Source organism: Nuphar pumila, chromosome 15 (genome assembly GCF_984573655.1).
Source record: "Nuphar pumila chromosome 15, dmNupPumi1.hap1.1, whole genome shotgun sequence".
Taxonomy (NCBI): Eukaryota; Viridiplantae; Streptophyta; class Magnoliopsida; order Nymphaeales; family Nymphaeaceae; genus Nuphar; species Nuphar pumila.
In genome coordinates this window covers 5157420-5185418 of record NC_143263.1, presented here as the reverse complement: position 1 = coordinate 5185418, position 27999 = coordinate 5157420, and the positions used below count along the sequence as shown (strand labels likewise).

Genomic DNA, 27999 nt, shown 5'->3' with positions numbered 1-27999 from the left:
TTGTCTTGAGTGTTTTTATATGTAGACAAGGCAAGTTGATTCACACCATGATGTGTGATTTTTAGCCTATGTTGGCGTTTGTGTACTTGTTCTAGTCGCTTAAGATGTTTGCCCATGGTTGACTTATTTCACTCATTTCAAGTGCTATCACATGTAGACAAGAGATGTATTATGTTTTAGCCCATGGTTGGATTATTACTCTTGTTCTAGTAGCTGAACATACTTGGTTTTAAGTGTATTTTTTACGTAGACAAGAGATACTTTTTAGTCCATGTTGGCATGTATTCTCTTGTTCTTGTCGTAGATGCACTTATTTCAAGTACTATTATATGTAGACAAGAGGTTCTTTTACACACCTTTGTGTGTGTCTTTGGCCTTTAATGGCTTTATATTCTTGATCTAGTAGCTTATACACTTGATTTATGGGATTTGGAGGACTAATGAGGAAGATGTTTGTAATGGATAAACTATTGTTGAAATTTGCAAAATTTCATTCATGACTTGTGTTTTTCAAGCAAATCATATTTTTGATATGCATATCAAGTTGATTTCTTAGCATTTAATCTATATATTAAGTGCTTATGGTTTTTGCCACCCTTATATGCAAAAATGTGTATTAAGTATGTCTTTCATAAATGATTTTAAAACCTTGTGAACTATTGGGTTTATTTTGCCTAAAGTATGCTTGGAGACTTTGTTTCTCTTGTTTGGCACTTCATTACATGTTTGAAGCATGTTCAATGATGAGTTCTTTGAGTATTAATTCATTTCATGATAAGTATATGCATATATGGCCTTTTTGGGCCCTCATTCAATAATGTTTATGTATATCATGCCTCTTCGTAAGCTTATTGTGGTGTTCCTTAGTGGACCATTTTGTTATTCCCCATTATGGGGTTATATTTGTCCAACGTTGGACCTTATGAATGCATTATGCATTCTTGCAATTTATTTCTGCATAATTTGCTTCCGCTCATTTTGTTTTAAACATGATATATGATTTTGAAACTTTGGTGTCATTTTTGCATAATTTGCATCTCTTCTAACCTGTGCTAGTTAGAAATGTTCCATTTGAATAAAAGTACAAAGATTTGTTTTACTTGTTTCTTTGTTGTTATTTCACAGGATCTTGGAGATAGGACAAAGAGAAGTACCCTGTATAGTTCGGGAAATTTGAAGACAATAGGAGGAAGGCCTTTTCAAGTTCCATTGCATCCTTGTCGGAGCCTCTTGGAGTCTTGCCCTTTGTTCAATCTTTTCGTTTCCCCGCAAAGATTGAGGGGGGGGTGTTAAAATATGTTGATCCTTAAATGTACATATATATATATATATATATATATTTATATATATATATATATATATATATAAAGATACGTATACATATATATATATATGTATACATATCTCTATTTATATATATATATAATATATTTTATCTTCCTAAAATACCCTCAAGGGTATTCTTGTAAATTAACATTTTATGCATATTCCAATTGGAATATGTATTGTAATTTTTTACTTTATTTTTATTTTTTGTTTTTTATATTTTTGGATTTCGTACCACATTGGGGGCCTCCCAAAAGTGACGTTGGGAGCCCCCCAACGGTCACAAATGTGACCGTTGGGGGCTCTCCAACGTCCCCTTTGGGAGCTCCCAAGGTGGTCCCTTTTCATGCTTATAAATAGGGGATTTCCCCTTTGTATTTAGCATTCTTGAGGGAGCTTATGCTCCATTGTAATGGGGTTTTTACCCCTTCTCCATTATTCATCAATGATATGCAACTTATGACTTTATGTCATATTTTTCCCTTTTTATGGGTTTTATGTGTTAGCACATTATGTGCTTATGTTGTTTCCCTTTAATGGGTATATTTGCACTCCGCGTGCATAAGTATGGGTTCATTATTGAACCCAATGTATTCCAAGTCACTTTCTAACATGTGTATCGTATTGTTTTACCTGAAAGTAACGATGCGTATTGCACCGTATCGTACGATACGACACCATAGAGACAACACTGATCCAAACTATTCAAAACTCAAATTGATATTTGATGCTTTAGAAATATACCTTGTAAACAGGTCCGAAACCACCTTCACCAATCTTGTTTGTAGAATCAAAGTTCCTTGTGGCCGCTTTTATTTTTTTAAGGCTAAAATACCCTGTTTGCAGCTCTAGGCCTTCAAGTTCTACAATGAAAAAGAAAGAGTCAACAAACTTGTAGCATATAGAACCTCTAGTACGGACTTTGGGCAAACTTGTTTAGTTTGACAAATGATTTTAGTCGATTGAGAGTCAGAGGCTCCCAAGCAACAATGCAATAGCTACTTCATTCATAAAGAGCTGGTAAAATCTTCCAAATCACTGTTAACTTGCCTCAAGGGTGATTTGATCATCAGCACAGTAAAATTTTCAAAACATAGATCCTGTTTCTGACTAAATAGAAAGCTTCATGCCTGGAATCAAACCAAAACTTCCTGCTGCTAGCTGTTATTCCCTGAATATTATTTATTGATTGCTCTTGGAAGATCTTATCTCAGTGATGTATAACCATTGGAGTCTATGTTTTTGTACCTTTATCCAGAGCTTCTGCACCTCCAAGACAGCCCTTCATCCTAAGGATTGCTAAAATTAAGAAGATGATAAGACAAGCAGAAATGACTACAGCAACAATGATCAAAGTTGGTGCCTTGTGTTCAGATTCATCGAAGTTGATAGGTACAAAATCTGCAAGATGGAAACAAGATCAAACATCAGAGGAGAATATACATATGCTGGTGGTTCGGACCACTGAGATGGTTTTTTAACCATATGGACAAGGCAATGGAACTATTTTAGTGCTGCATTGCCAGAGGATACACAAGCAAGAAACATTGAATTCAATTCTACTAACTATGAGTTTCATGGGACTTGTTTATGATGGACCAGGGTTCCAGTTATCCAAAATATAGCATGAGGATTAATGTGTAGGAAATAGAATGGTATTTTTGAATTTTACTCATTGTGTTACTAATAAACATTATCCTAGATAGCACCGTCAACACTACAATGCAGGAACAGCTTAAGATAAAATGACTTACTAGGTGTCACTGAAATAGCTGAAATGAGAGGCCCATAAACATCTCTGGTTGGAAGGGCGACTGTCCCTTTCCCCGCCCAATAAAAACTGATCTCCAGAGTGTTTGTTGTCACACTTGCATTGAAGTTCTTAATGACTTCCTTGCCTGGGCCACCAGCTTCTTTTTCAATGTTGAAATTCTCCAATACTCGTTGATGCTGCATGGAACCACATAGAAAAGATCAATACTCAGCATGAGATAGTAGTTCTTGATATTACAGACTGATCATTCACCTGGATGTATACATCAAATACTCGCTCTCCAAGACTACTAAAAGTTTGGTAATCAGTGAATATTATTTCAGCAAAGTGCAGTTGGACGCTATAGTTTCCTTTCTGTAGGCATAGGCCGTAATATGTCAAGGTGATCGGTGAGATACGTGCCATCATGTATAGTCTTGGATCACTCATTAATAGTGTACTTTTGTTGGTTACTAAGTAAGTTTCACTTTCAATATCCATGAAGTACCCAGTACTGGTAAAAGCCCAATTTCTTCCTTGGCTAAGGTAGTACATAGATTTCCCCCTCCGTTCCATGTCTGCTTCATATTTAGTTCCATTGATAGTATATTCCCCACCTCCGCAGTTTATGAACAAGGAAGAGTCTGATAGTAACACATCAGCAGTGAGTTAAGTTGCTAACATGCACAAAGAATTTCATCATCAATTTAGCCATTAGTCTAAAGCTTCGAACAATTTGTTTAGACTGACCATTTACAGTACTTACATTTTGCTAAACCAGAGCATGGGAAATCCTCTCTAAGGCATGTCATGACTCTATTTGCAAAAAGAAAAAAGCCACATGATGAGCATTTTATCAAGATTGGTACAATCAAATGGAAAATACAAATGTGGCGAGTTGCTTAGTTAATCTCATCATTAGCATCTGAATAGTCTGCATTAGAAGATGGGAAGTAGATAGCTTACAAGTTGTCATCTGTAGAAGAAAGGCTGGATACTAGGTTCCTGAAGCAACAAGAAACAGAATAATCGTCACATGGCATAAGCAAAACCAGATGATGCTTAAAGATGAGGAATTCAACATGGAGAAAAGAATTTTCTTACACATTTCCCTGTGGACAATATGATGAAGTTGATCCGCTGAAAGTGTTTTCTGATAAATCCCTACAGAGCATTAAGTTCTTTGTAGTCATGCTTTCCCATAAACCAAACTATCAACAGAAGTATGGCTTCAAATCACAGTATGTTGTGAAATAGTTGGTATGTGTCTCCAAATGATTCAGGAGAGCAGTCCAAGCATGAGATAGAAACGAAATTGGATATAGTCCAAATTGCTTGAATTGCTCTTCTTAGTGCAATTGAGAAAATCACTGTCAAAATGTACTAAGGTTCTCCCTAGCAAATTTTGCAAACAACCTGAGAGGTTATTATTGGTGCAACTCATAGCATTTCCAGCACATTATGATGAACTATTTTGTGAAACAAAGGAGACTTCATGTAAACCATCTTGCATTTTATGACAAAAGTAAAATAATTACATCACGAGTTTCAATAAGTAGCTTAAAATCCCAGGACACTCAAGCATGGAGTGAATGCTCTTGAAGAAAAGAGTTCAAGCAAATATGAAAGACATCATGAGAGTGAATTGTAAAGAAATGTGGAGAGAATATTGCAACACAATTTACTCAAAGTGCACATTTTAAGATATGGCTCATGAAAGCCCAGCCTGAAAGTTATTGATAAGGGAAAGTTAATTAAGAGGAATTAAGGATCAGTACAAGTTCTTATTGCTACTATAGATCCAGTCAGATATTGGTCCAGTGAGCTTGTTGTTGCGAAGAAACCTGCATCAGAAACAGTATATTATCGCCATAATACAATGAGATAAATAATGATGGTGCCAAAATTAAAAGAAAGGCATGAAACTAACTCTTGTCATGTACAACATGAGTGAATCAACTTACATTATTTGTAGGGATGTAACACTAGACAAAGATGCAGGGACTTGTCCTGTTAAGTTGTTGAACGAAAGGTCCCTGCAAATTGCAGAATGAATGTGACAACTAAAAACTGTAAACTTTAACTAGAATGCAGCAAGGTCATGCTTCATATGGGCTCGTCACATAGTCAACGTCAATAGAATGATGGAAAAAAACAAGTGACCATTTTTACCATTTTATCTATGATTCTTATCTGATGCTATACTTGTTACATTATCATTAGAAATTCAAGTAAGCCATCATGAAAGTTTCTGTTTCTTATTGTGGGTAAGTCACGCTTAATTTAGTAGCTCATCCTATCAAAGAAGCTGAAGATTAAATCTCAAGTTTACTAGAAAAACAGAAGACATGATCAGCAATTGGATTTATCCAACAAATCAGAACTCACAGAAATCTTAGTTTTCTCATGCTCCCGATATATAATGGAATTTCCGCTGAAATTGAGCAATTTCTCAGTATCCTGCAGCATCACATCCATTTACATGATGGTGAGAGTTATAAACTAGATTGGTCATGCAACAGGCAGAAGCGTTCAGCATACTCACAATTCTACCAAATTCGTCATGTTTTGCAGAGGGGGAAAACTAGAGCCAGGTCCACTTAGGTCGGTAATTCTCCTGGAAATTGCATAAGAATGGACAGATTAGCATGCATTTCTTGGCTATAGATGAAATATTTAGATGTCAAAATTGGGAAGTAGACCAGACTGGTAACACCCATAGTCCAGTCTACGCAAGAATGATTGCCGTCTGTCACATGGGTGCGGGTGCGGGGATTCGGCACTTCCAAAAAACCCGGGTGCGGGGGTGCGGGAGGGGCAAAAATGTAAAAAAATAATATATATATATATATATAAAAGGGGGTGGACACCCATTTTGCGTCCACAGGATGCACTGAAAGGGCTTCGGCGCATCCGGCGTTTGTGTGGACGCCTCCAAGGATTTTTTTCAGGACTTGGGAAAAAACCATCTCTACGCCAGGTTGACTAGGCCCAGTAGTGTTCAGTCTAGGTCTGATACCAGTCAAGCTGAGCCCCAAATCCATCAAATCATATATGCACTCTGTCTTCGAGCCACGCCCAGCTGAAAAGGATAAAAAAGAAACATGTGCCCTCTACGTCATTGCACCGTACCGAACTTAAACGTTGTTGGACAATTTGTTAGGCCCATGTTATTAAGCTAGTTCAATCCCAAGTCTGCATAGGGATGGCAGTGGACCGGGGGAAAGCGGGGCCCCGCCCCGCCTCGCCCCGTTTGGACCGGGGATGAAGGGTATGAAACGGGGATGGAGGCGGGGGTGGAGGATAAAATCCATCCCCGCCGCGGAGGCGGGGCGGGGGTGGACGTGCACTTTTCCCCGCCCCGCCCCGTCCCCGCCACGATCCCCGCCTAATCCCCGCCTAATCCCCGCCCCAACCCCGCCCCGACCACTTTTCCCCGCAATATCCCCGCCCCGCCCCGCCTCATCCCCGTTTGGACCGGGGATGAAGGGTATGAAACGGGGATGGAGGCGGGGGTGGAGGATAAAATCCATCCCCGCCGCGGAGGCGGGGCGGGGGTGGAGGATAAAATTTTGAGGCGGGGCGGGGGTGGAAACCTTGTCCCCCGCCCCGCCCCGCCCCACTGCCATCCCTAAGTCTGCATATCATTGGTGGTTAGGGGTGTCAATCCGTCGGAATTGGTTTGGACACAAATATTTGTGCACGAAGTACTTGATCATCCTCTATCTTAAGGACAGAGCCTGTCAGTTGTGGGGCCCAAGGCAATCAGTGCTTAATGCTCAGGTCGTTTCAAGAGATTTTGCGCATTGGTTGGGCTGCTAAAAGATAGCCATCATCAATTACACTTTAAAATAAATCTGGGTTGTCAGTCTTTTTAAGTCTTTTTTACACCAACAAGAGAATGCCACGTTGCCTCTACGAATAAGTAAAGAATCAAATCAATGATGACTGCTTGGTGTGGTCTTTGTCTAAGGCAGAGTCCCGTTCCATCTTAACGTTGGTTTTGAAGATGGGTGGCCAAGATGGTGGTCTCATCTAAGACGCATGAGCTGAGGCTTTTGTAGTCCAACTTTGTTGAGTAAGACAAGGGTGGTAGATTTTAGTTTGAACGCCTGGTATGAATTTTTACCCAAAGAAGTAGAGTCTTGTAAATCGTGATGTTTCCTATTCCAACAGTATTTTCTCGCCCTAGAAAAATAGAAAGAGAGAAAAAGACCAACAGTATTTTCCAACGGTATTTCATAGGGCAATTTAAAAAAAAAAAAATGGACCGAAATGACCCTACGCGGTCAACGCACCCAGGGTCAGGTTGACCGCACCCGGTGCCGCACCCGGTGTCGCACCCGCACCAAGTCGCGTCGACGCGGGTGCAGCACCCTGCTAGCCGAATCCCTGTTACATTTTGCAGTCGTCTGCTTCAATCCTTTACTGAGTCTACATGAATCCATACTACTTGTTTTCATGAAACAGATCGGTCAGAATGATCCAGTTATGGTGCAAGTAGTAGAATATACAAGGGAAATTGCACTTACAAATTGGTCAAATTCTCCAATGCAGATATGCTAGAAGGTATGGGGCCTTGCATACCCGTGCCAATTATCATCCTGAGTTAAGTTCAACAAGGCAAGTCAGATTATTATATTTGTTCCAGAGATGCAATAATGCATTTATAATCTCCACAAAGAGGGGAGGAAAACAGGGGAAAAAAGGAAAAATAAAATAACTCCAAGCAATGAAGCAGCACAACATCAAGCCTCCTACATTCTGTTCAGAAGGACAACTTGGCAAGAACCATCATTCAACACGGTCCAAGCCTAAAAACCATTGGAGGGGGCACACAAATTTCACTGTTTGTTGTATCCAAGTCTCAATTTCAATCAATCCGCATTGTCTTAGAAAATTGTGTACTTACAAGAGCTTAAGCTGAGTCCAGTCCTTAATGAAATCAGGTATCTGCCCAGTGAAGTTGCTCCCACTGATCCAGCTACGTGTACAAAGAATAATTAGTAGTATACAATTTGCAGATTTGCAGATAACCGATAGAACAAGCTTTCGTAAATCTCCTGTAAACTTACAACTCTGTCATTGTTGTCAATTTAGCTAATGTCGAGGGCAACTCTCCTGTGAACTTATTTGAATTAAGAAACCTGCATCAATAACCAAGAATTGGTAAACTAAACCTGGCTAGAAAACAAGATTTAGCAAGTGCAAATCTTACTGAAGCTAACCTTTTCCCTTTCAATGCTCTTGTCCTCAAATCAAGTCAATGGTTTCATTCTCTAGTCACAAATGTCGCAGATGTTTTGAAGATATCACGAGTTTAATGTTATATTTTCAGTTGATCTTTACTTTTCTGTTAAAAGCACAACATTTACAAGAAACTACCTATTTTCAAAATATCCCACTAAAACCCCTTTTTTGCATTTGTATTGTTTATAAGTTTAGTACTTATATATGTTTTATATTCTTTTATACCAATATTTTTGAGAGATTTTCTCGAAAAATCCAGATTTTTTTAAAATATCGCGAGAATTTCTCTCACCAATATTATCTTGGGAATGAGATTTGTGAGTCTGTGACTATGTTTCATTCTTGCAGCCCAAAAAAAGGAAAATAGTTTTCATTCTTTAATCCATCGGTTATCACCAAGATGAATTATAGGTTGAAAACGGGAATCCACCTTGTATCCTCATGATGGGCGGTACTTGACAAGCCCCATGTTGGAAACTCCTATGTATGACAAAAGATAATAGAATTCAGATAGCAAGGAATAACGACGTACAGTCTCTGTATGTTGGCAAGGTTGCCCAGCTCTGGAGGAAGCGTTCCCTGAAGTTTGTTTGCTTCAAGAACCCTGTATTTAAAATAGATGAACATAATAAAGCAGGGTCATGTGTTAGTTGGTACAAAGAGCGTGCATTCACTGGAAATCAATGTCCCAACATTATTTTACGTGAAAAAAAGAAGAGAAAGAAAAAAATATCCTTGGCTGTCACAAAGACACGAGGATCTGTGATACGGATTCGACGTGCAAGTTTGTTTGTTTTTGAAAAAACAGGACACGAGGACACTGAATTTTTAAAATTTGTAATCAATAAAAACTAATTTTGATATTAAAAAACAGTTTTTTATTGAAATAGTAATTAAAATTATTAAAACATTAACCGTGGGTGTCAGTGTCCATGTATACTCGTGGCATGAGACACTCCATCAAAATGGCGCGTCCCCGTGAGACTCTGGTTTCATATAAGTGTTGTTCACAGTCTTTAGAAGCACTATTACATCATTTTTGTCTAATATGAGTAAAGTAGTGGCAATCATTAGAAGGCATTTTTTTGAATAAAATTAACAATTATTAGAAACTCTATCACCCGGGGGAGAGGGTGGTGTTGTTCTCCTCCAAAGACGCACTGAATGCCACAATGCGTGTTTGGGGTCCGAATGAGCGCCACGTATGTAAGTACATAGGGCTCGTATTCCCGTGTGTGTCGGCATCACTTAGCATCAGAGTCCGGTGCAGTTGCAAAGACTTAAGTACCCTTTCTTGCTATTCTTGCCATGAAACGACGGCTCGAGAAAATGATAAAAATGTTCTTCATTCAAAAAAAGGGAAACAACGGTTAAAAAAAGGGACAAAAATGTCCTTCATCTAAAAAGTCGAGGATGATGTTGACTCTTCAAAGTCTAAACAGCGAAACAAACCTGAAGCACTCTCTCTTTCTTTTCTATGAACTTTTCGTCATCATTTTTTTTTTTTTCTTTCTCCGTGAAACACTGTAAAACCCTCTCTCTCTCTCTCTCTCTCTCTCTCTCTCTCTAGAGAAGAAATTAAGTGAGGCAAAGAGTCGGCGATCCGATGGTGATCATCATTGTCTTTCTGCTAGCAATGGCCAGAATGTTTCCCTCATCCAGCAGGCAACTGACTGCGGCGGTCCTTCCTCTGCCTTTGAGGGACACCTACAACGGAATATTCCTCCAGTACACCTACATCAGTCTTTCAAAGTACAATCCGTCTACTCTCTACATCGACAATACTTTCGATCAGGGCTATGCCTTCCAAGCCACTGTGACGTTGCTCATGGGCATCAGGAATGGCACGTTCCTCTCTGGCTTCCCCATCATGAACCTCAAGACTGCCATAGGCATGAAGATCGTGCTCAAGGGGGCGGTGTTCTGCATCATGATTTACAAAAATCGTATAACGTAAAAAAAATGCAAATCGCAAAATCGAGTAGCAATTTATGAAAATCACGTAGCAAAAAAAATGGCAAATCGCTAAATCGAGTAGCGTTTTACTAAAATCACGTAGAGAAAAAAAATAAAAAATCGCTAAATCGAGTAGCGATTTATAAAAATCGTGTAGCGAAAAAAAAATAGAAAATCGCAAAAAAAGGTGTTACAAAAACCTCGAGCAAGAAACAACCGAAAGAAATATATGAGTGCCACGATCAAACAAAACACTTTATTGATTTTTTTTAACAATTACAAGAGGAAAAGAAAAGAAAGAATTTATACAAGGCCCCAAAAAAAAATTAACCATGCTACAGTCAGTTGTTCGTAAATCGCTATATCGAGTAGCAATTTACGAAAATCGTGTAGCAAAAAAATGACAAATCGCTAAATCGAGTAGCGATTTACGAAAACCACGTAGCGAAAAAAATGATAAATCGTTAAATCGAGTAGTGTTTTACGAAAATCATGTAGAGAAAAAAAATAAAAAATCACTAAATCGAGTAGCGATTTACGAAAATCGTGTAGCGAAAAAAAATAAAAAATCCCAGAAAAGGGTGTTACAAAAACCTCGAGCAAGAAACAATCGAAGAAAATATATGAGCACCACGATCATACAAAACACTTTATTGATCTTTTTTTATAATTACAAGAGGAAAAGAAAAGAAAGAATTTATACAAGGCCGCCCCAAAAAAAAAATTAACCACGCTACAGTCAGTTGTTCGTAAATCGCTATATCGAGTAGCGATTTGCGAAAATCGCATAGCGAAAAAAATGACAAATCGCTAAATCGAGTAGCGATTTACGAAAATCACGTAGCGAAAAAAATGATAAATCGTTAAATCGAGTAGTGTTTTACGAAAATCATATAGAGAAAAAAAAATAGAAAACCACTAAATCGAGTAGCGATTTACGAAAATCGTGTAGCGAAAAAAAAAATTAGAAAATCGAGGAAAGGGTGTTACAAAAACCTCGAGCAAGAAACAACCGAAGGAAATATATAAGCGCCACGATCAAACAAAACACTTTATTGATCTTTTTCGACAGTTACAAGAGGTAAAGAAAAGAAAGAATTTATACAAGCCCCCCCCAAAATATTTGAACCATGCTACAGTCAGTTGAACCATGCTACAATTAGTGCTCCGGACCCCCCTCCTGTAAGGGCAAAAACTCTGAATCAGGCTTCACAACTCATCAAGTTGAACCATGCTACAGTCAGTGCGCAGGTCAGTCGATGCTTGATGGAGCAGTGTAAGATCGTCTGATGTATGTGCTTAGAGGCAGAAAGAGGAGAGAGAGAGAGAGGGCTGCTGTTCATAGCCTTCTTTAGGGGGGGATTCCTTTCTCGAATAATCCAGCAGTGCAGGTACTGAGTCTTAAATAACCATTTTCGGGGTACTTAAGTCTTTGCAACCGCTCCTTTTCTAGAATCGTCATTTTTATGGCACCCATGGAGGAAAATGTACTTAAGTCTTTGCAACTGCATCGGTCTCCAATGCTAACTGACCCTGACAAACATGAGGATACGAGCCACACGTGCGTACATATATGGCACTCATTGGGGCCCCTGAACACAAGATGTAGCTAACGATCGTCTTAGGGGGGGGGGGCATATAACCTGCTTCACACCCGAGGAGAAAGTTCTGACCCCTTTGTCACAAGTTAGTCCTGTGTGGGTCGCTTTAACTGGTGGGCTCCAGAAGAGCTTGGTTGTCGGTGACCCGCCCCAGGTTTACCTCGTACGAGGGCAGGCCCATTAAGTAACCCAATTTTTAGCTACGGTTCCTCATCATCAAAATCAGTCCAGTGGTAGCGATCATTAGACTGCATTTTTTTAATAAAAGAAACTGTGAAGTTCCGATTTTGATGCAAATCCTAACGGGACACTAATTGGGTCCGTACTCTAGGATTCATTATGATGTTAAGACTTTTTTTTATAACAAAGTTCCCTGCCAAAGCAGGTAATCTCTGGGTGCGAAGCATGTTATATGCCTCTCCCCCCCCGGGCAGTTAGCTACATGTCATGTTCGGGGGGTCCCAAAGAGCACCACGTATGTAAGCATGTGTGTCTCGTATCCCCATGTTTGTCAACATTAATTAGCGTTGGAGTTTAATGCGATTGCAAAGACTTAAGTACCCTCTCCTCCATTGGTGCCAGAAAAAATGACGATTCTAGAAAAGGAGTGGTTGTAAAGACTTAAGTGCCCTAAAGATGATTATTTAAGACCCAGTCTCTGCACTGCAGGATTAGCCGAGAAAGAAATCTCCCCTGGAGGAGGCCATGAACATCAACCCTCTCACTCTTTCTCTCCCTTCTCTTTCTGCTTCTGTGAACATCCAAGCAGAAGATCCTACATTGCTCCATCAAACACCGACTGACCTGCACATTGACTGTTGTGGATTCTGATTTAGAGCTTTTACCCTTACAGGATGAGGGTTTGGGGGCTCCTGCCAACGTAGGTAGCATCATTCAACTAAATGAGTTGTGGATCCTGCTTCAGAGTTTTTACCCTTACAGGAGAGAGGTCTGGGGGCTCCTCCCAGCGTGGGTAGCATCATTCAACTTGAAGAGTCGTGGAGCCTGATTCAGAGTTTTTACCCTTACAGAAGGGGGGTCTGAGGGCTCCTCTCAGTGTGGGCAGCATCATTTAACTTGAAGAGTTGTGGAGCTTGATTCAGAGTTTTTTCCCTTACAGGAGGAGGGTTTGGGGGCTCCTCCCAGCGTGAAGTTTTTAGTCAACTTGATGAGTTGTGGAGCCTTATTTCATAGTTTTTGCCCTTACAGGAGGGGGGTTTGGGGGCTCCACCCAGCATGGGTTCATTCAACTTGATGAGTTGTGGAGCCTGATTTAGAGTTTTTGCCCTTATAGGAGTGGGGTTCGAAGGCTCTCCCCCGCGAAGAAAACAACGATTTGTAGTATTGTCGAGCTTTCCTACAGTGATTTGTAGTATTTTCGGGTCTCCAATAAGCCCCACAACGATTTATAGTGTTATCCGGTCTTCCAACAACGATTTATAGTATTGTCGGGCTTTCCTACAGCGATTTGTAGTGTTTTTGGGTCTCCAACGAGCCCAACAGTGATTTATAGTGTTGTTTGGTCTTTTAACAGCGATTTGTAGTATTATCGGGTCTTTCTACAGTGACTTGTAGTGTTTTTGGGTCTTCAACGAGCCTCACAACAATTTATAATGTTATTTGATCTTCCAACAACGATTTGTAGTGTCTTCCGCAAATCACTATAGCGATTTATAGTATTTTTGGGTCTCCATCGAGCCCCACAACGATTTATAGTGTTGTTGGATCTCACTATAGTGATTTGTAGTGTCTTCCGCAAATCACTATAGTGATTTGTAGTGTTATTCAGTAAGCAAATCACTATAAATCGCTACCCGAAAACACTACACTGTAAAAAAGCCCAACAATACTATAAATCGCTGTTGAAAGACCGGACAACACTATAAATCGCTGTGGAGCTCGTTGGAGACCCAAAAACACTACAAATCGTTGTAGAAAGGCCCACCAATAATACAAATCGCTGTTGGAAGATCGGACAACACTATAAATCGCTGTGGGGCTCGTTGGAGACCCGATAACACTAAAAATAGTTGTAGGGGAGTCATTGAAAAAATCGTGGGAAAGAAACAGAAAAAGAAAAATAGAAAAATCGGGGGAAGGGGTGTTACGAAAACCTCGAGCAAGAAACAATCGAAAGAAACATGAGCCTCATGATTAAACAAAACACTTTATTGCTCTTTTTCGATAGTTAAAAGAAGGAAAGAAAATAAAAAAATTATACAAGGCCCCAAAAAAATTTGGTCCGGGGGGCGCTCCGGGGGAGAACCCCCAGACCCTCCTCCTATAAGGGCAAAAACTCTAAATCAGGCTCCACAACTCATCAAGTTGAATGATGCTACCCACGCTGGGAGGAGCTCCCAAACCCCCCTCTCGTAAGGGCAAAAACTATGATTCAGGTTCCACAACTCATCAAGTTGAACGATGTTACAGTCAGTGTGCAGGTCAGTCGGTGTTTGATGGAGCAATGTAGGATCGTCTGCTGGATGTGCACAGAAGTAGAAAGAGAAGGGAGAGAGAGTGAGAGGGTTGATGTTCATGGTCTTCTCCAGGGGGAACTCTTTGTCTCCCTTGATTTCTTCTCTAGAGAGAGAGAGAGAGAGAGAGAGGGTTTTACAGTGTTTTACAGAGAAGGACGAAGAAGAAGATGGCGATAAAAAGTTTAAACAGACATTTTTGATGGCTCAGGTTCATTTCGCCAGATGACCATCGGATCGCCGGCTCCCCATCGGATCATCGGCTCACCGTCGTTTCGCCGGATCACCATCGGCGAAACGATTAAGGTTCGTTTTGTTATGTAGACTTTAAAGAGTCAACATCATCCTCGACTTTCTGGATGGAGGACATGTTTGTCCTTTTTTTGAACCGTTTGTTTTTTCTTTTTTGAATGAAGGGCAATTTTATCATTTTCTCAAACCATCGTTTTATGAGAAGAATAGCAAGAAAGGGTACTTAAGTCTTTGCAATCACACCAGACTTCAATGCTAAGTGATGTCAGCATACACGGGAATATGAGCCCCATGTGCTTGTATACGTGGTGCTCATTCAGACCCCCGAACAGAGACGTGAGATTCAGTGAATCACCGGGGGAGAACATCCACCACCCTCTCCTCTGGGTGGGGGAATCGACACCCAAGCCAACCAATGGAAGGCACCTGCACACCCGGTGGGAGTCAACCTGGGACCAAAGGGTTAGCACCTTCTCCCCAAACCCAGGCTTGTGTTATGATGTTTAGACTTTCTGTATTTTAGATTGTTTTTGGATATTGAACCCATATTGCTTCATATTCAATTAAAGAGATCATTAGAATTTGGAAACTTAATTAAATTTAGAATCTCATCTTAATTAGAAGCTTACTAAATTACCAAGTTAAGTCCATGTCAGGCACTCGCTTTCCCATTCATGCGTTCCTAGTATGTGCATGGCTGGACCCAATGGGAGTCAAACCATAACGTCAAATATTGCCATATTTATGAAGATTTCGTTAAAAAAAACATGAATTTGTCAGCTGTTTAAAATGCCCAGAATATCATGACATTTGGAAAATATTGTTACATTGTCATTTAAAATAGAAATAGGATGATTTTGTCATAATGTTTACAATCTGATTGACTTAATATCAAAGGGATATCGATCTGTTTTATTTTTCACATATTTTTTATATTTTATCCTTTCTTTTTATATTTTTACATTTTAATTAGTTTCAAATTTTTGTGTCGTTCATAACAAAAACGAGTGAAACAGAAAGATTTTCAGCATTCTTACAAGAAATTCACGACCACTAAATTGCCATTTTAAAGCTTTCATCAATCATCACAATGAGTAAAAAACCTTCTCCTTGCAAGCAATTATATTTTTTCCAAAGATACCTCGCAAGCAATTCTAATGATGTCCTTAGGCAGCAACCAATCAGCCAAAACTTTGATACTTACAGACATTGAAGGGTGGAGATATTTCCAAGCTCTTTTGGGATCGGTCCGGATATACTGTTCCCCATAAGCGCCCTAAAAATAGATGAATATGTGAGTTTAGCAATGCAAGTTACGAAAACATTATCAAGTGTCATGTACGTCAACATGGTGCTTGATCCCTGACGACTATTTATCTAATGGATTGAGAAGGCAGCTTGATAATTGACTGCATATTGGTGATGCAGTGAACACGAGGATCGCTTCCGAACTCCGCAGACCTAGCTCAAAACTAATTGTTTACATAAACAGAAAATCAATACAGAAATACAGAAAAATAACTAAAATTCATCAATAATTCATCCATCAACCTATTTTTCTCCTCTCTACAAAGAATATTTATAATGACAAAAAGAAACCCTAGTCCTACCATGGATCTGCTTTGAATCCGATACTAACAAATATCTAAAACATTATCCCAAAACTAATATCAAACTAAATAATTATAAAAAATGCAAATAATAAAGATAGATCCGAATGGACCAGCTGGTAGTGTCTCACTCTCGCTCATACATCAGTTGAGCTGGTAAATGATTCGAGCTGTTCATGGCTTGCTCGGTTTGGATCATGTGAAAGTCATTTGGGCTCATCAAATGGCCTTGGAGAGCTAAGCCACAAGCAGCTGGTGAAGTAAAAGCGAGCTGAGAATGAACAATGAGTTTTCGACCTGGCTTGACTCAAACAGGCACATCAAGCTCTGCATGCATATTACACATTTAGCATTTATGCCAAGACTAACATGTTAGATAAACCGGTTCAGACAGTTAAGGTCTCCATACTTGGAACATGTATAAACTTTATTTATTTATTTTTATAATTTTCAAACGACCAGCTTGAGCTTGGCTTATCCGGGCCTAAGCAGTTTTTGAGCATAAATGAGCCCAGCTTGAACAGCCCAAGATCGACTCATTCAGCTCATTTACCAGCCTCAGCTGTGTGGCAACAACTAACAATTACCTTCAAATGTAGGTGAAGTTGCAGTTATATCACTTGTGAACTTCAAACTAATGCATAGGTAAACGTTTACATAGATAAATGATCAAAAGAAAACACTGTCAGGAAAAAAAGAAATGATACGTGACGCATAAAATGATAACTAGAACTTACAGTTTAACCAATGGCAGGGAGCCCCAACTAGCTGGAATAGAGCCTGCAGGGGTCTGCCCCATGGCAGGCCCTGCTCCTTGCTGCAGTCTGTGCCCCTAGCGATTCCCCCGCTATGGGAGTTCGGTTGCCGCAACTGGCCGGTTGGTAGTCCGACTCGACGCATGGGTCGTGTTGGTTTCCATGCCCAAGGCAGCTGTGGGTCTCAACCACTTTTTCCGTTGCCTCATCGCATGTGTTGTTGCAACAAATGTGTGACTACGACCTCCTGGCAGCATGTTGGTGCATACTTTGTTTCTTGTTAGCAACCACCAATTATGGTTGTTTTGTTTGGTTAGCCTTCGTGGAGCGAATGCACTAGTTGGCGGCCACATTCATCGTTTTCCCTATCGAATATGCTAGCATGGGTATAAATGCGTGCAAAAGACAATCGTTAGGTGAGGCCCTCAACATCAATGGCCATGTTGCAATTTCGCCAAATACGTTGCCAAATAACATGCAAGTTAGTTTTCCCATGCCAAGCTAAACAAATTCCCACTTGCCTTATGCACTTAGCACATCACAACACACATTGAAATGGCTTTGCAAAGAGTGCATGTATCGCCTAGTATGCTTGTCGAGAGGTGTAAGCGCGATAAGAGTAGGGTATGCTCATAAATTGTCATAGTTACACTCTTACACATGTTGCACCCATGTCAAAGTACACCACGTGCATAACTATGCCTCTCATGTGTATCATTAATGATTGTGGAATCGTTTTGCTAAAAACACCACATGCACATTATCACTTGTGGCTCAAGGAACACCATGCTAGGGTAGCGACACACTTCCAAATCCTCGATGAGGGCTCCCAAGAGTCTTTTTTTTGGACTATGTGGATTGCTCGTGAGTGAGCTCACGAGGAGTTGTATGGTACCCCCTACAAATTAACAAACATGGTGTTATGGTCGTCTTCATCGACGACGTGCTCCTCTTTAGCCATGTGAGGCTTGAGCACTGAATGGACGGGCAAAGACCACGTTCGTGTCACCCTACGAAGGACACAAGGCAAGAATGCCTATACACTCCCAAGGAAGTTATGGTTCATTAAACGAGCCAAAATAAGATAAGCCGCCCGATTACCCATTCACAACATGTCCCACCTTAGAGAGGGTCATGCATTAAAGCATAAGTGTGTGTGAGCATCTATGTAAGACGTGCTACAAGTGCTAGAACTACAAGAACTGTCAAAGTAAAGCATCCACGATACATATAGCAAGGAAAACCACGAGTAAGAAGTGCGCATGTTACCATTCCCAAGTAACGAAGTAAGAGAACCTAATAAGCAAGGTCAACATGTGATTGGCCAGTATTTAAGTTTTTCTTGTTTACTCCTTTGGGTACACGAAGAAAAAACTCGTATTCTGTGAGACGAGCGTTCGGTGTCTGTTATTCAATTCTAATGTGATAACTGGTGTCGCTACAGACCGAGTAATCTCATGCAGGCAGCTTTTGCATGAGAGAAGACCCTGTACGGGTATAGATTGCAATCCACACTACTGCAGTAGTGGAGATACCTCAATAGGTAACCTCGACCTCCCAAACTTCGAGTGACTGGAGGCCAAAAAGGATGCCTTCACTCCTTAATGTGTCGTAGTAACAACCTGTCACTCGAGGTTTGTACCAAGTTAAATGTAGTTGCTATTTACCTTAATTTATGTCATAATTGCTATCTTGTCGCATGTTTTCTTGAAATGTCTTTTGTGAATGGATCAACTCACCACCTCACAAGAGCACTGACCTCATTTTATAGGGGTGCAGGTGTTGACTGCTAGTTGTGCGGTGATGACCGGCGTATCGCGAAGACTTGGGACCCACACTTGGATGAACGCGGTCATGGTTTTGGTTTTGAGGAAAAGCCCCTAGTTGTTGTGAGACATTTTATATTAGAACATGACGTATGTCTTTTTGGTCTCAAAATTTTGTAAACCAATAACATACTTTATATTAAGTGATTTGGTTCTTAAGTTTGATTTATTCTTGTAACTCACCCAAAGTTTCAACTAAGTTTTTCATTCCTTTTCCCATTTGCACAATGTTTTCAAAAAAAAAAAGGAGTTTTCTCTGAAAATCTTAGAATTTCCAAGGTTGGGATTTTGGGGTGTTACACTTTACAATATTATAGTTATCATATTTAAAAATTTAGTTCTGATATTTAGTTCTGATATTCTAGTGACTCATCAATATATATATATATATATATATATATATATATATATATATATATATATATATATATTGATGCATTTTCTTAACTTCAAATAATTTTATGGGCATTTTTTAGAATTTTAAAAAATTATATTGTTATTTGTAAATGACGCTGATTAAAGATTCTCTTTTTGAATATAGTGGGTCATCGTATGTGAATATAGATAAATCATGGATACACATTCACGACATAAGTTCTAAACCTTATACATCTAAAATTGATTGATTCATTAAAGTGTCACATGCTCATGTCGATTCTGCTGGTAAAATGTGATGCCCATGTAAGGACTGCAAGAATAAAAAATATAAAGTTGTACCACTAATCATACTACACTTAATTGAATGTGGTTGTACCATGAAATATATTCAGTCCCATGTGAGTGTGACCCAAACCCATGTAGATGCGATGCATGTACATCATGCTGAGAACAAGGATATGACAGAGGTTTATGATTAGGTCAAAGAAATGTTGAACGACGTTATTATGAGGACAACATTGGTTCCAACTGCAGATGATGGTGAACACATGTTCCTTCAAGACTTAATGGGTGATGCTCGAAGTGATCTATATTTAGGTTGTACAAAGTTAACAAAACTAGCTTTCATTCTTAAGTTGTTACATATCAAATCAATGAACAATTGGAGCAACAAATCGTTCGACCTGCTGATTGATTTATTAAAGGAGGCATTGCCCGAGTGAAAAAGATTGACAAACTCTTACTACAAAGCAAATAAATTGGTTACGTGAAGATAGATGCATGCATGAATAACTGCATACTTTTCTGGGAGGAGCGTAAGAAAAAATTTTTTTGCCCAAAGCGCAATGCTTTAAGATGATAACCATATAAAGGCAAATGAATGAAAGTTTCTCAAAAGGTGTTACGATATTTTCCTATAAAGCCAAGGTTGAAGCGTTTGTTCGTGACAACAAAAATAACATCAAATATGAGGTGGTACAAGACACAACGTACAAGTGATGAAAACATACTAATTCATCTATCATTTTTTGCCGTGTGGAAGGAGTTTAGCAGAGAACATATATCGTTCACAGTAGAACATCACAATCATCTCGGCTTGGCAAGCGACAATTTCAATCTATTAAAAAATATGAGTCTGTCATACAACATGTGACCCATAGTATTATTGTTGTATAATCTGCCTACATGGATGTGTATGAAAGCCGAATATTTTATATGTGTCAAGTTATGCAAGTATTTTATATTAGAGATGATTTGACAATAGGCATATATGTAAGGACAAATATTTTACATGTGTCAATATATCTCACCCATCGTACCAGAAGAATTATTTTATTTTAGCCTCTTAAGTTATGTAAGTATTATATATTAAAGATCTCACAAAGAGAAAATTGTATATAACGCAAAAGATAATACCAAGAAATATGTACGAGATTCTACCATCTTCATCTAAATGAAATGAAGAACAAGATAACAATGTGTATCAGGAGAATAATTGTAGAGAGGTTGATTCATTATCCTCACACCATTGACAAAAATCTCATGTCGTTAAACATAGATGATTTAGATGATGAATGATAAATATTATGATGTATAATTTTGTGAAAGATAAAGGTTGCAACTGAATCCAAATATCATCACCACAACCAGACCAACTTTCGTGCATTAGAAGCAAATCAAGCAATGAAAGGCTTCAGTAACTATCAAGCTTAGTACGTCTTCATACCTCTAGAGCTATCATACAAAGGTAAGTTTCTTATTTTGTAAGTTTATTTTTTTCATATAATACAATGCTAAATATATTTGATATAATAAATTATTAATTTATTATTTGCTGACTAAAATAGATGGATAAGAACCAACGCCGAGTGTGTTATATAAAATAATGAATCATCTTCATACCTATAGAAGTATCACACGAGGGTAAGTTTTTTATTTTCTAAGTTTATTTTTTTTTATAAGAGATGCTTGAAGTGTATGTTTATATTTGAATTGATGTATGTCTGAAGTATATATTTGAATGGATGTATGTTTGAGTATGTTTGACCTAAATTAATTTTTACCATAATGAAACTGGTATATATATATATATATATATATATATATATATATATATATATATATATATATTGAATTGAAGTTGATATTATCTTAAATATGACAAAATGTTTTGATAAAGTTATCTTTATGCTTTTCTATGTTCTCATGAAAGTGCAGAAAAATGTGAAATCATTATCGAGCCTTCAATCGCAAATTAATTCTTTCTGTTAAAGGCTATAATAACAACGACACAAAAATATCTCTGTTATAGATAAGTCGTTGTTATAGGATAGGTCATAACTAGTGGTGTTCCCAATTTCGACAAGATTTGTCACCGGTGTTGGGTCACACATTAATGGCGACCTACAAATGTTGCCATTATTACTCAACTAAGGCAAAAAATTGATGACCATTATTTGTCATCGTTATAGACCTATAGCAGCGATAAATAAGCCAATAGAGGTGAGAAACGTAGCCACTATTGACCCTCTTCCTTGTAGTGAACAACTAACAATTACCTTAAAATGTAGGTGAAGTTGCAGTTATATTACTTGTGAACTTCAAACTAATGCATGTATAGGTATACGTTTACATAGATAAATGATCAAAAGAAAACACTGTCAGGAAAAAAAGAAATGATACATGAGGCATAAAATGATAACTAGAACTTACAGTTTAACCAATGGCAGGGAGCCCCAACTAGATGGAATGGTACCACTGATGTAGTTACGTGACACATCACTGTTAGACGAAGCAAACCACTGTTGTTATCAGAACCATGCAAGAAGAGATCATGAATGATCACAAATTCACCTGTTTTGGTTATTGCACAACTATATGCAATGGATCTCTATATGGATATGGATAAAAAACTTACACATTATGTGGTTTTTAATTGATAATATTTGAAAGCCTCAATGAAATAAAAATTATTTTAACACTGATTAAAAATATATTAGAAACGAGTTTCTATTAGAAATGTTGTATGCGTCCTTTCCAATGATGAGCTACTTAAATATTTGGCACGATGTGTTCATGCCAGTATCTAATACCGATATACAATTCATCTACTCTGCAGCAAAGTGTACACAAAGGTGTACCAAGTAGCATGCAACAATGGCCAAAGCTCTTAGATCATCCCTTCTAGAACAGTCAGTGGGTCGGATCCAGCCTGACCTCGACCCACTTAATTTCCCTAGATAAAGATTGAACAAATAGAATCTTCTTCGCCAAAGAATTGGATCTAGATATGGATATGAATGGTACACACATATTTGACTTGGATTCTGAGTTGGCCTAATCTATTTTACTGGGATATTGTCAGCAAAAATGGGATCTGTAATTGGATTTGGCATGGATATTTAATTTGGATTTTACTGATACCAACGGATTGTGGTCATGTTTGTCCCATGAACATAATCTATGTCACAGGGACACACCATTTTAGTGGTGTGTCCCTAGTGACACAAGAGGACGTGGTAATGTTTGTCCCATGAACATAATCTATGTCACAGGGACACTAAAATGGTGTGTCCCTAGTGACACAAGAGGACATGGACACCAACACGTACAGTGAATATTTTAAAATTATGTAATTTTTTACTTTTATTTTGATCAAAATGTATTTTTCAATATTAAAATACAAAAAATAGTTTTTTATTGATTAAAAAATTTAAAAATTCCGTGTCCTCATGTCCTATGTTTCAATTTGAGTTGAATCATTGCTTGATGGGCCCACCCCTTCCTGTGAGGTAAACCCCGGCTGGGGTCACCGACACCCAAGCCCTTACAGAGCCCACACCTATCCAGATTCAGATCCACAAGTGCATGTTAAACAGTAAAAAAATGCTATCCTGGTAATGGAACCAACAAAGAACATCAAAGCCCTAGAATTACTTACAATGTTGTTAGTTTGGTCAGGTTGCTCAGCTCCTCAGGGAGCACCCCGCTCAGATTTTGGGCCTTTAGAATGCTGAACAATACAAGAACATCTAACAGGTAATTAACACCACGCAGGGATTAAGAAGCATAACTTAGAAAAAAATAAAGAAATTCGAAGACTTACATGCTTACTACGTGGCAAACTGTTCCATTATCAAAAGTGCAATTGCAGGTAACGTTGTTGCTAAATGGGTTCGAGCCGGGTGTGACCCACCCTCCACCCCCTGAGCAGGGGTCCACGATAAAGTTCCAATCCTTCTTCACTAACTTGCTTGCAATCGCTTTGAGAGCATTAACTATTCAAAGCATGAAGTAATGATACTGGTCACTAGAGTAGAGATGCGTTACCCAAAAGACCAACGGTTCATAAGCCAAAACTGCATACTAAAATTCCATTTAAGGCCAACCTTATGGACTTAATTACAAATATGAGCACAAGTTCTTAAAATTCCAAATATAAGCCTCTGTTTTCCTGAAAACTGTCAATTAAGGGTCTGAATTTATTTCTGTCCTTTAACTCCAGGTTAAATCGCAAGCCAAATTACAACAGTAACCTTTATTATAAAGAGTTCCAACCCTTTACTTTTTTTTATGAGGATGAGTGAATACTTTTTAATTTTCAAGCGACAACCCAAAAACAAACAAAAAAAAATCACATTTTTCCAAGATGATAGATATTGACCTGGTTCCTATTTGACTGTTTTCAGGAAAAGTTTGGTCCATAATTTCAGAAACATGAGGTCAACATTTGGAATTAAGGGCAAAAGCTTGGCCCCCCTAAATGAAAATTTCCCTATTTAAAACTAGTGCATCTTCTAAATCAACTCCTGAGTCCTGACATGGATTTGTGTATAGTGAGAAAAGAAATGAAAAGGGATGGATATGGGTCAGTTGTGGACACGGTTTGAAGTTGATACATGTCCAAATCCATTTAATTTGAGCCTGATAAGGATCAGGTGAGTTGCGCGGAAACATATAAAGTCTACGTCTAACTACATCGAGCCGTATAAACCATCAACTTATATTTGGTATCGTTGTATAATAGATGGAACAGTATGAATAGGATAGAAACGGATCTGGAGTTGACTAGATCTATGCGATCCATATCTAGGTGCAACATGGCACATCCGTGTCTGATAGTTGAGAAAATTCTAAAAAGATTTCATGAATTATCACATGGTTTACGAAAAGCTCTCAACTTTTTGGTTATTTTATTTAACGTTTTTTAAATCTCAATTCATTTTAAAGATATCCTGAAAGAACTTATTTGACTTTAGTCACAAAAAATGATCGATATGTTTTAAATATTTATTCTTCAAAAAATAACCGTACTCTACAACAAATTTGACCTGTTTTTCGAAATGCTTCACCGTTTACCAAATTCATCAAATAGATAATTCAGCGGGTTCTTTATTTTTTCTGAACACTTTTACCCTTGCAATTTTGAAATTTCAATTTTGGCAGGTCACGGTGCTAAAAGTTATGGACTTACAAAACTTGTCAACAAAATAGTAACTGATATTGTGATATTTAAAAATTTATTGTGAAAATCCTTTACCTTGCAAAATTTTCAAGAAGTATCACATGAAGTATTGCAAAATTATTAAAACCTTGTAAAAGTTTTATATTTTGAAATTCTCGAGAAGTATCATAATGATATTTGCTAAATTATTCTCTTATATAAATGACTCTTCATTTCTCAAACCTTTATTTGCATGCAGATATTCTATTTTTGCAACCTAGAGTTCTTTTTATCTAACGGATGATCATCTGAAATAGTTACAAATATATTTTCTGACCAAAGTTCAGGTGAGAGATACGGCAGTTGAATCCAGATAGGGAGTGTTGTGTTGACCTCCAAACGCATCTCCCGGCTTCCATCTATTGGTGACTAACATTTTTCCAGCAACCTGTCACGCACCTTTTCGGGTAACTATTCTAAACCATCCTTCAGGAAAGACAGAGAGAGCCCCGAACCCATGGTGAATCCGTGGTCATTGCGCTGTTAAAGACTTGAATACGAAAGGCAGCGGTCTTTCAAATTTATACCTAGAAAGCGGGCAATGGTGGTCCATCTAAGCGGGGTCAAGAGGGCGTTTCCCTGGGATGGTGATTTTCGGAACACCATTCAGGGAGCTCACCCTGAATGCTTTAATCGGGCTCACCTCCTTCTGGATGCCCCCTCTACAATACTCGCCCATTATTTACGGTTGGGTTTTAACTTGCAGACGGTAGGCGGGCATATTCACCGCCCGACTTCTCTATTGACATTAAGTCGATTCCAGTACTGGCAGTCTCCCCCTCACAGCGGGTCCAACCGCTGAGAAAGGCATCCTTGCTAGGCAATGGTGGTCCATCTGTGAGACAAAGGTGGGCTCTCACTGCTCCTCATAGATGCTTATGTGAGGCACGTCCTCCGGTAGGACGCTTCCGGTCTTCTCTTCGTCTAGTGCTTCCATACCGACCTTTAACAAGCTAAAAAACAAATCCCAATACGACGACAACTTGACTGATAAAACTAATGCTATGTAACATCTTCTTCTGACTGTTGAGATAACCAGTAACTCCCAAGAGTTACCCCAACGGTTAATGAGTGATCGTTATCCACCATAATATTGCCGATCATTAAGTCCTCAAAAATGGGCAAATGGAGGCTGCTATTATCGGGGAAATGTAGACCTGCTACTATCGGGGTACTGCTACGATTAGCCAAATGTTTGTTAGTATCTTATCAGTGATTTTCATGTAACTTTTTTCTTTGTTAGCAACAAATTTGATGGGTTGAAAAGAGGATCGATCTATCGGCAAAACCTAAGAGGTCTTGACTTATCATTATTGACTCTTGATTCAGTTTAACCGCATTTCACTGAGTTACGATGTAGTGGGTATCATTGAGATGAATAAATTGGATGAATTGAACATCAATGACTTGCTCGTTGATGAAGAGAGCTCTCATACCATGAAAGAGAAGATAGGGTTTAAGAAATTACACTCATATGAATGAAATGTGAGTAAAATTTTTATTAAATAGTTTACATAATAACATCCTGTTACATTTGTGGCCAGAGTATATCTTAGCAGTTAACTGATATGAAAAAAGTTACATGATCACATGATAAGATACTAACAAACATTTGGCTAATAGTAGCACTAGCCGAATGTACGATTTTAGAGGATTGGGTAGCGGTCTACATTTGCCAGATAATAGCAGCCTTCATTTTGCCAAATTTTGACGACATGAATGATTGGCAATGTCATGATAACTCGTTAACCGTTGACGGCAACTCTTAGAGTTAATGGTTATCTCAACTCTGACCACTAATTGCATCCGCCCATAAGGACGATAACGGGTTCTAAGTTTACCTCGTACATCCATTTCTATGGTCAAAGCCCTACAGTAAGCCGCCGGATTCTTACCCACTTTTACTCCAGTCGGCTGGCTCCACCAAACTTGTCAGCAGTCGGCAAGCGTAATAAATTCCGGAAAGAGGAATATATCCCAAAAAGAGAACAACTGCTGGTCACCCATCTTTTTGAGAATGACAAAAATATCTTTCCGAAGATTACTCCGGAGATAAAAACAGCCCTCAATAATCAGCCCAAAAGGTTTGGCGTAGTGGGATTGGGGCCTTGCCGATAGACAGGCGGTACAGCTTCAAATCCCAAGGGTGTCATTCCTTGGGTGACTCCTGAGGGGCAAGAGTAAACTCACGTTTTAGGCTGCGACGCGGCAGAGCCAGAGCGATCATGTGGGAGGTTTCTCCGTGTAAATATCAACAAAAATCAAAACAAAACCAACAGCTCGTCTGGTAGCTAGTGCACGTCACCTTGTTTTCGGACGTTGCAATTTGGAATATCAATGGTATCGTTGTATAACTGGTAGGGGTCTGCTTAACCCGAGCTGGGCTTTAAAATATATATATATATATATATAAACGGATAATCAGATCCCTTCGGACATCTAATTAAAATGACAAAAATGACCTTTACAAACTAAAAAACTAGACCGACGAGCTTCTCAAAAAGTTTTCCTGGAAGAACTGAGCTCTAATCTCAGTTAACCGTGTTCACAAAACCAGATTAAGAAGATCGAAGGCCCGCCTGAGGTTCTAACGAAGTTGAGAATAATATTTCGTTGAAAAAAATCGTTAAAAAGAGGGAAAATAGAGAGAAGAAGAAGAAAATATACGGATCTAGACGACAGCTAATTCACCTCAAAATTAGAAGAAAAATAAGAAAAAACAGAAAAAGAAAGGGAGCAAAACGCTTACCCTCATCGTCCGGAAGTTTCGCGGCCTCTGACCCGAAATTTTCCGGCGAATTCGCAGCGAAGAAGAAGAGGAGGAGGAGGAAGGAAGCAAAGAAGAGACTGGAGAATGAGCGATCGTCGATTCCCTCCATTTCCTTCACCGATTCCCGGCCTTCTTCATGCGAATCGAGCAACGGAGAGAAGGAAAAAACTTTCTTCCTTTTTTTTCTTGCTTAAGAGAGCAAACTCGGTAGGGGCGAAGAGTCTAGAGAATGATAGGAAATCTTGTTATAAAGAATAGAGACAAGCGTTTCGTCTTTTTATAAAATTTTCAATCAGAGAAAGCAAGCAGGACGTAACCATGGTCCATGAGTTATGGAGATGGAGACGTTGGGGTCCACAGGAAAGATATTTTTCAATCCAGTTTAAGCGGGTCTGGTTTTTAATGGATCCAAGGTCCAACCAAATCTAAGTTAATCGGGTCCATGTCCAGGTCCAAGTTCAGGCACAAATGGGGTATATACATGACGGAAAATATTGGCTATCCTTTTTTTAATTTTTGGGGTTTGAACCTGCAACGTCCCACCA

At 38.8% G+C, this 27999-nt stretch overlaps 1 protein-coding gene across 8 annotated transcripts in view; it reads right to left on the bottom strand.

Annotated features, from left to right (window-relative positions):
* The window catches only part of LOC149814237 (putative LRR receptor-like serine/threonine-protein kinase At1g07650), a 36104-nt gene extending 8427 nt beyond the window's left edge, over positions 1 to 27677 (bottom strand). For 4 of the 8 annotated variants that reach the window (XM_089990116.1, XM_089990119.1, XM_089990121.1 and 1 more), the window contains exons 1-20: positions 27434 to 27677; positions 23287 to 23458; positions 23122 to 23193; positions 21894 to 21962; positions 15817 to 15888; positions 8862 to 8933; positions 8155 to 8226; positions 7992 to 8063; positions 7612 to 7683; positions 5625 to 5696; positions 5468 to 5539; positions 5044 to 5115; positions 4858 to 4923; positions 4184 to 4243; positions 4046 to 4084; positions 3846 to 3895; positions 3353 to 3723; positions 3081 to 3276; positions 2575 to 2727; positions 2071 to 2189 (exon numbers count right to left, since the gene is read on the bottom strand). In XM_089990116.1, coding sequence (XP_089846242.1) covers positions 2071 to 2189; positions 2575 to 2727; positions 3081 to 3276; positions 3353 to 3723; positions 3846 to 3895; positions 4046 to 4084; positions 4184 to 4243; positions 4858 to 4923; positions 5044 to 5115; positions 5468 to 5539; positions 5625 to 5696; positions 7612 to 7683; positions 7992 to 8063; positions 8155 to 8226; positions 8862 to 8933; positions 15817 to 15888; positions 21894 to 21962; positions 23122 to 23193; positions 23287 to 23458; positions 27434 to 27563 — 2073 coding nt within the window. In that variant the 5' untranslated portion in view covers positions 27564 to 27677. Of the gene's footprint in view, positions 1 to 2070; positions 2190 to 2574; positions 2728 to 3080; positions 3277 to 3352; positions 3724 to 3845; positions 3896 to 4045; positions 4085 to 4183; positions 4244 to 4857; positions 4924 to 5043; positions 5116 to 5467; positions 5540 to 5624; positions 5697 to 7611; positions 7684 to 7991; positions 8064 to 8154; positions 8227 to 8861; positions 8934 to 15816; positions 15889 to 16959; positions 16985 to 21893; positions 21963 to 23121; positions 23194 to 23286; positions 23540 to 26579; positions 27382 to 27433 lie in introns of those variants that run through there. The other 4 variants (XM_089990122.1, XM_089990117.1, XM_089990123.1 and 1 more) reach the window with 4 other exon arrangements.
* Positions 27678 to 27999: the final 322 nt, after the last annotated feature.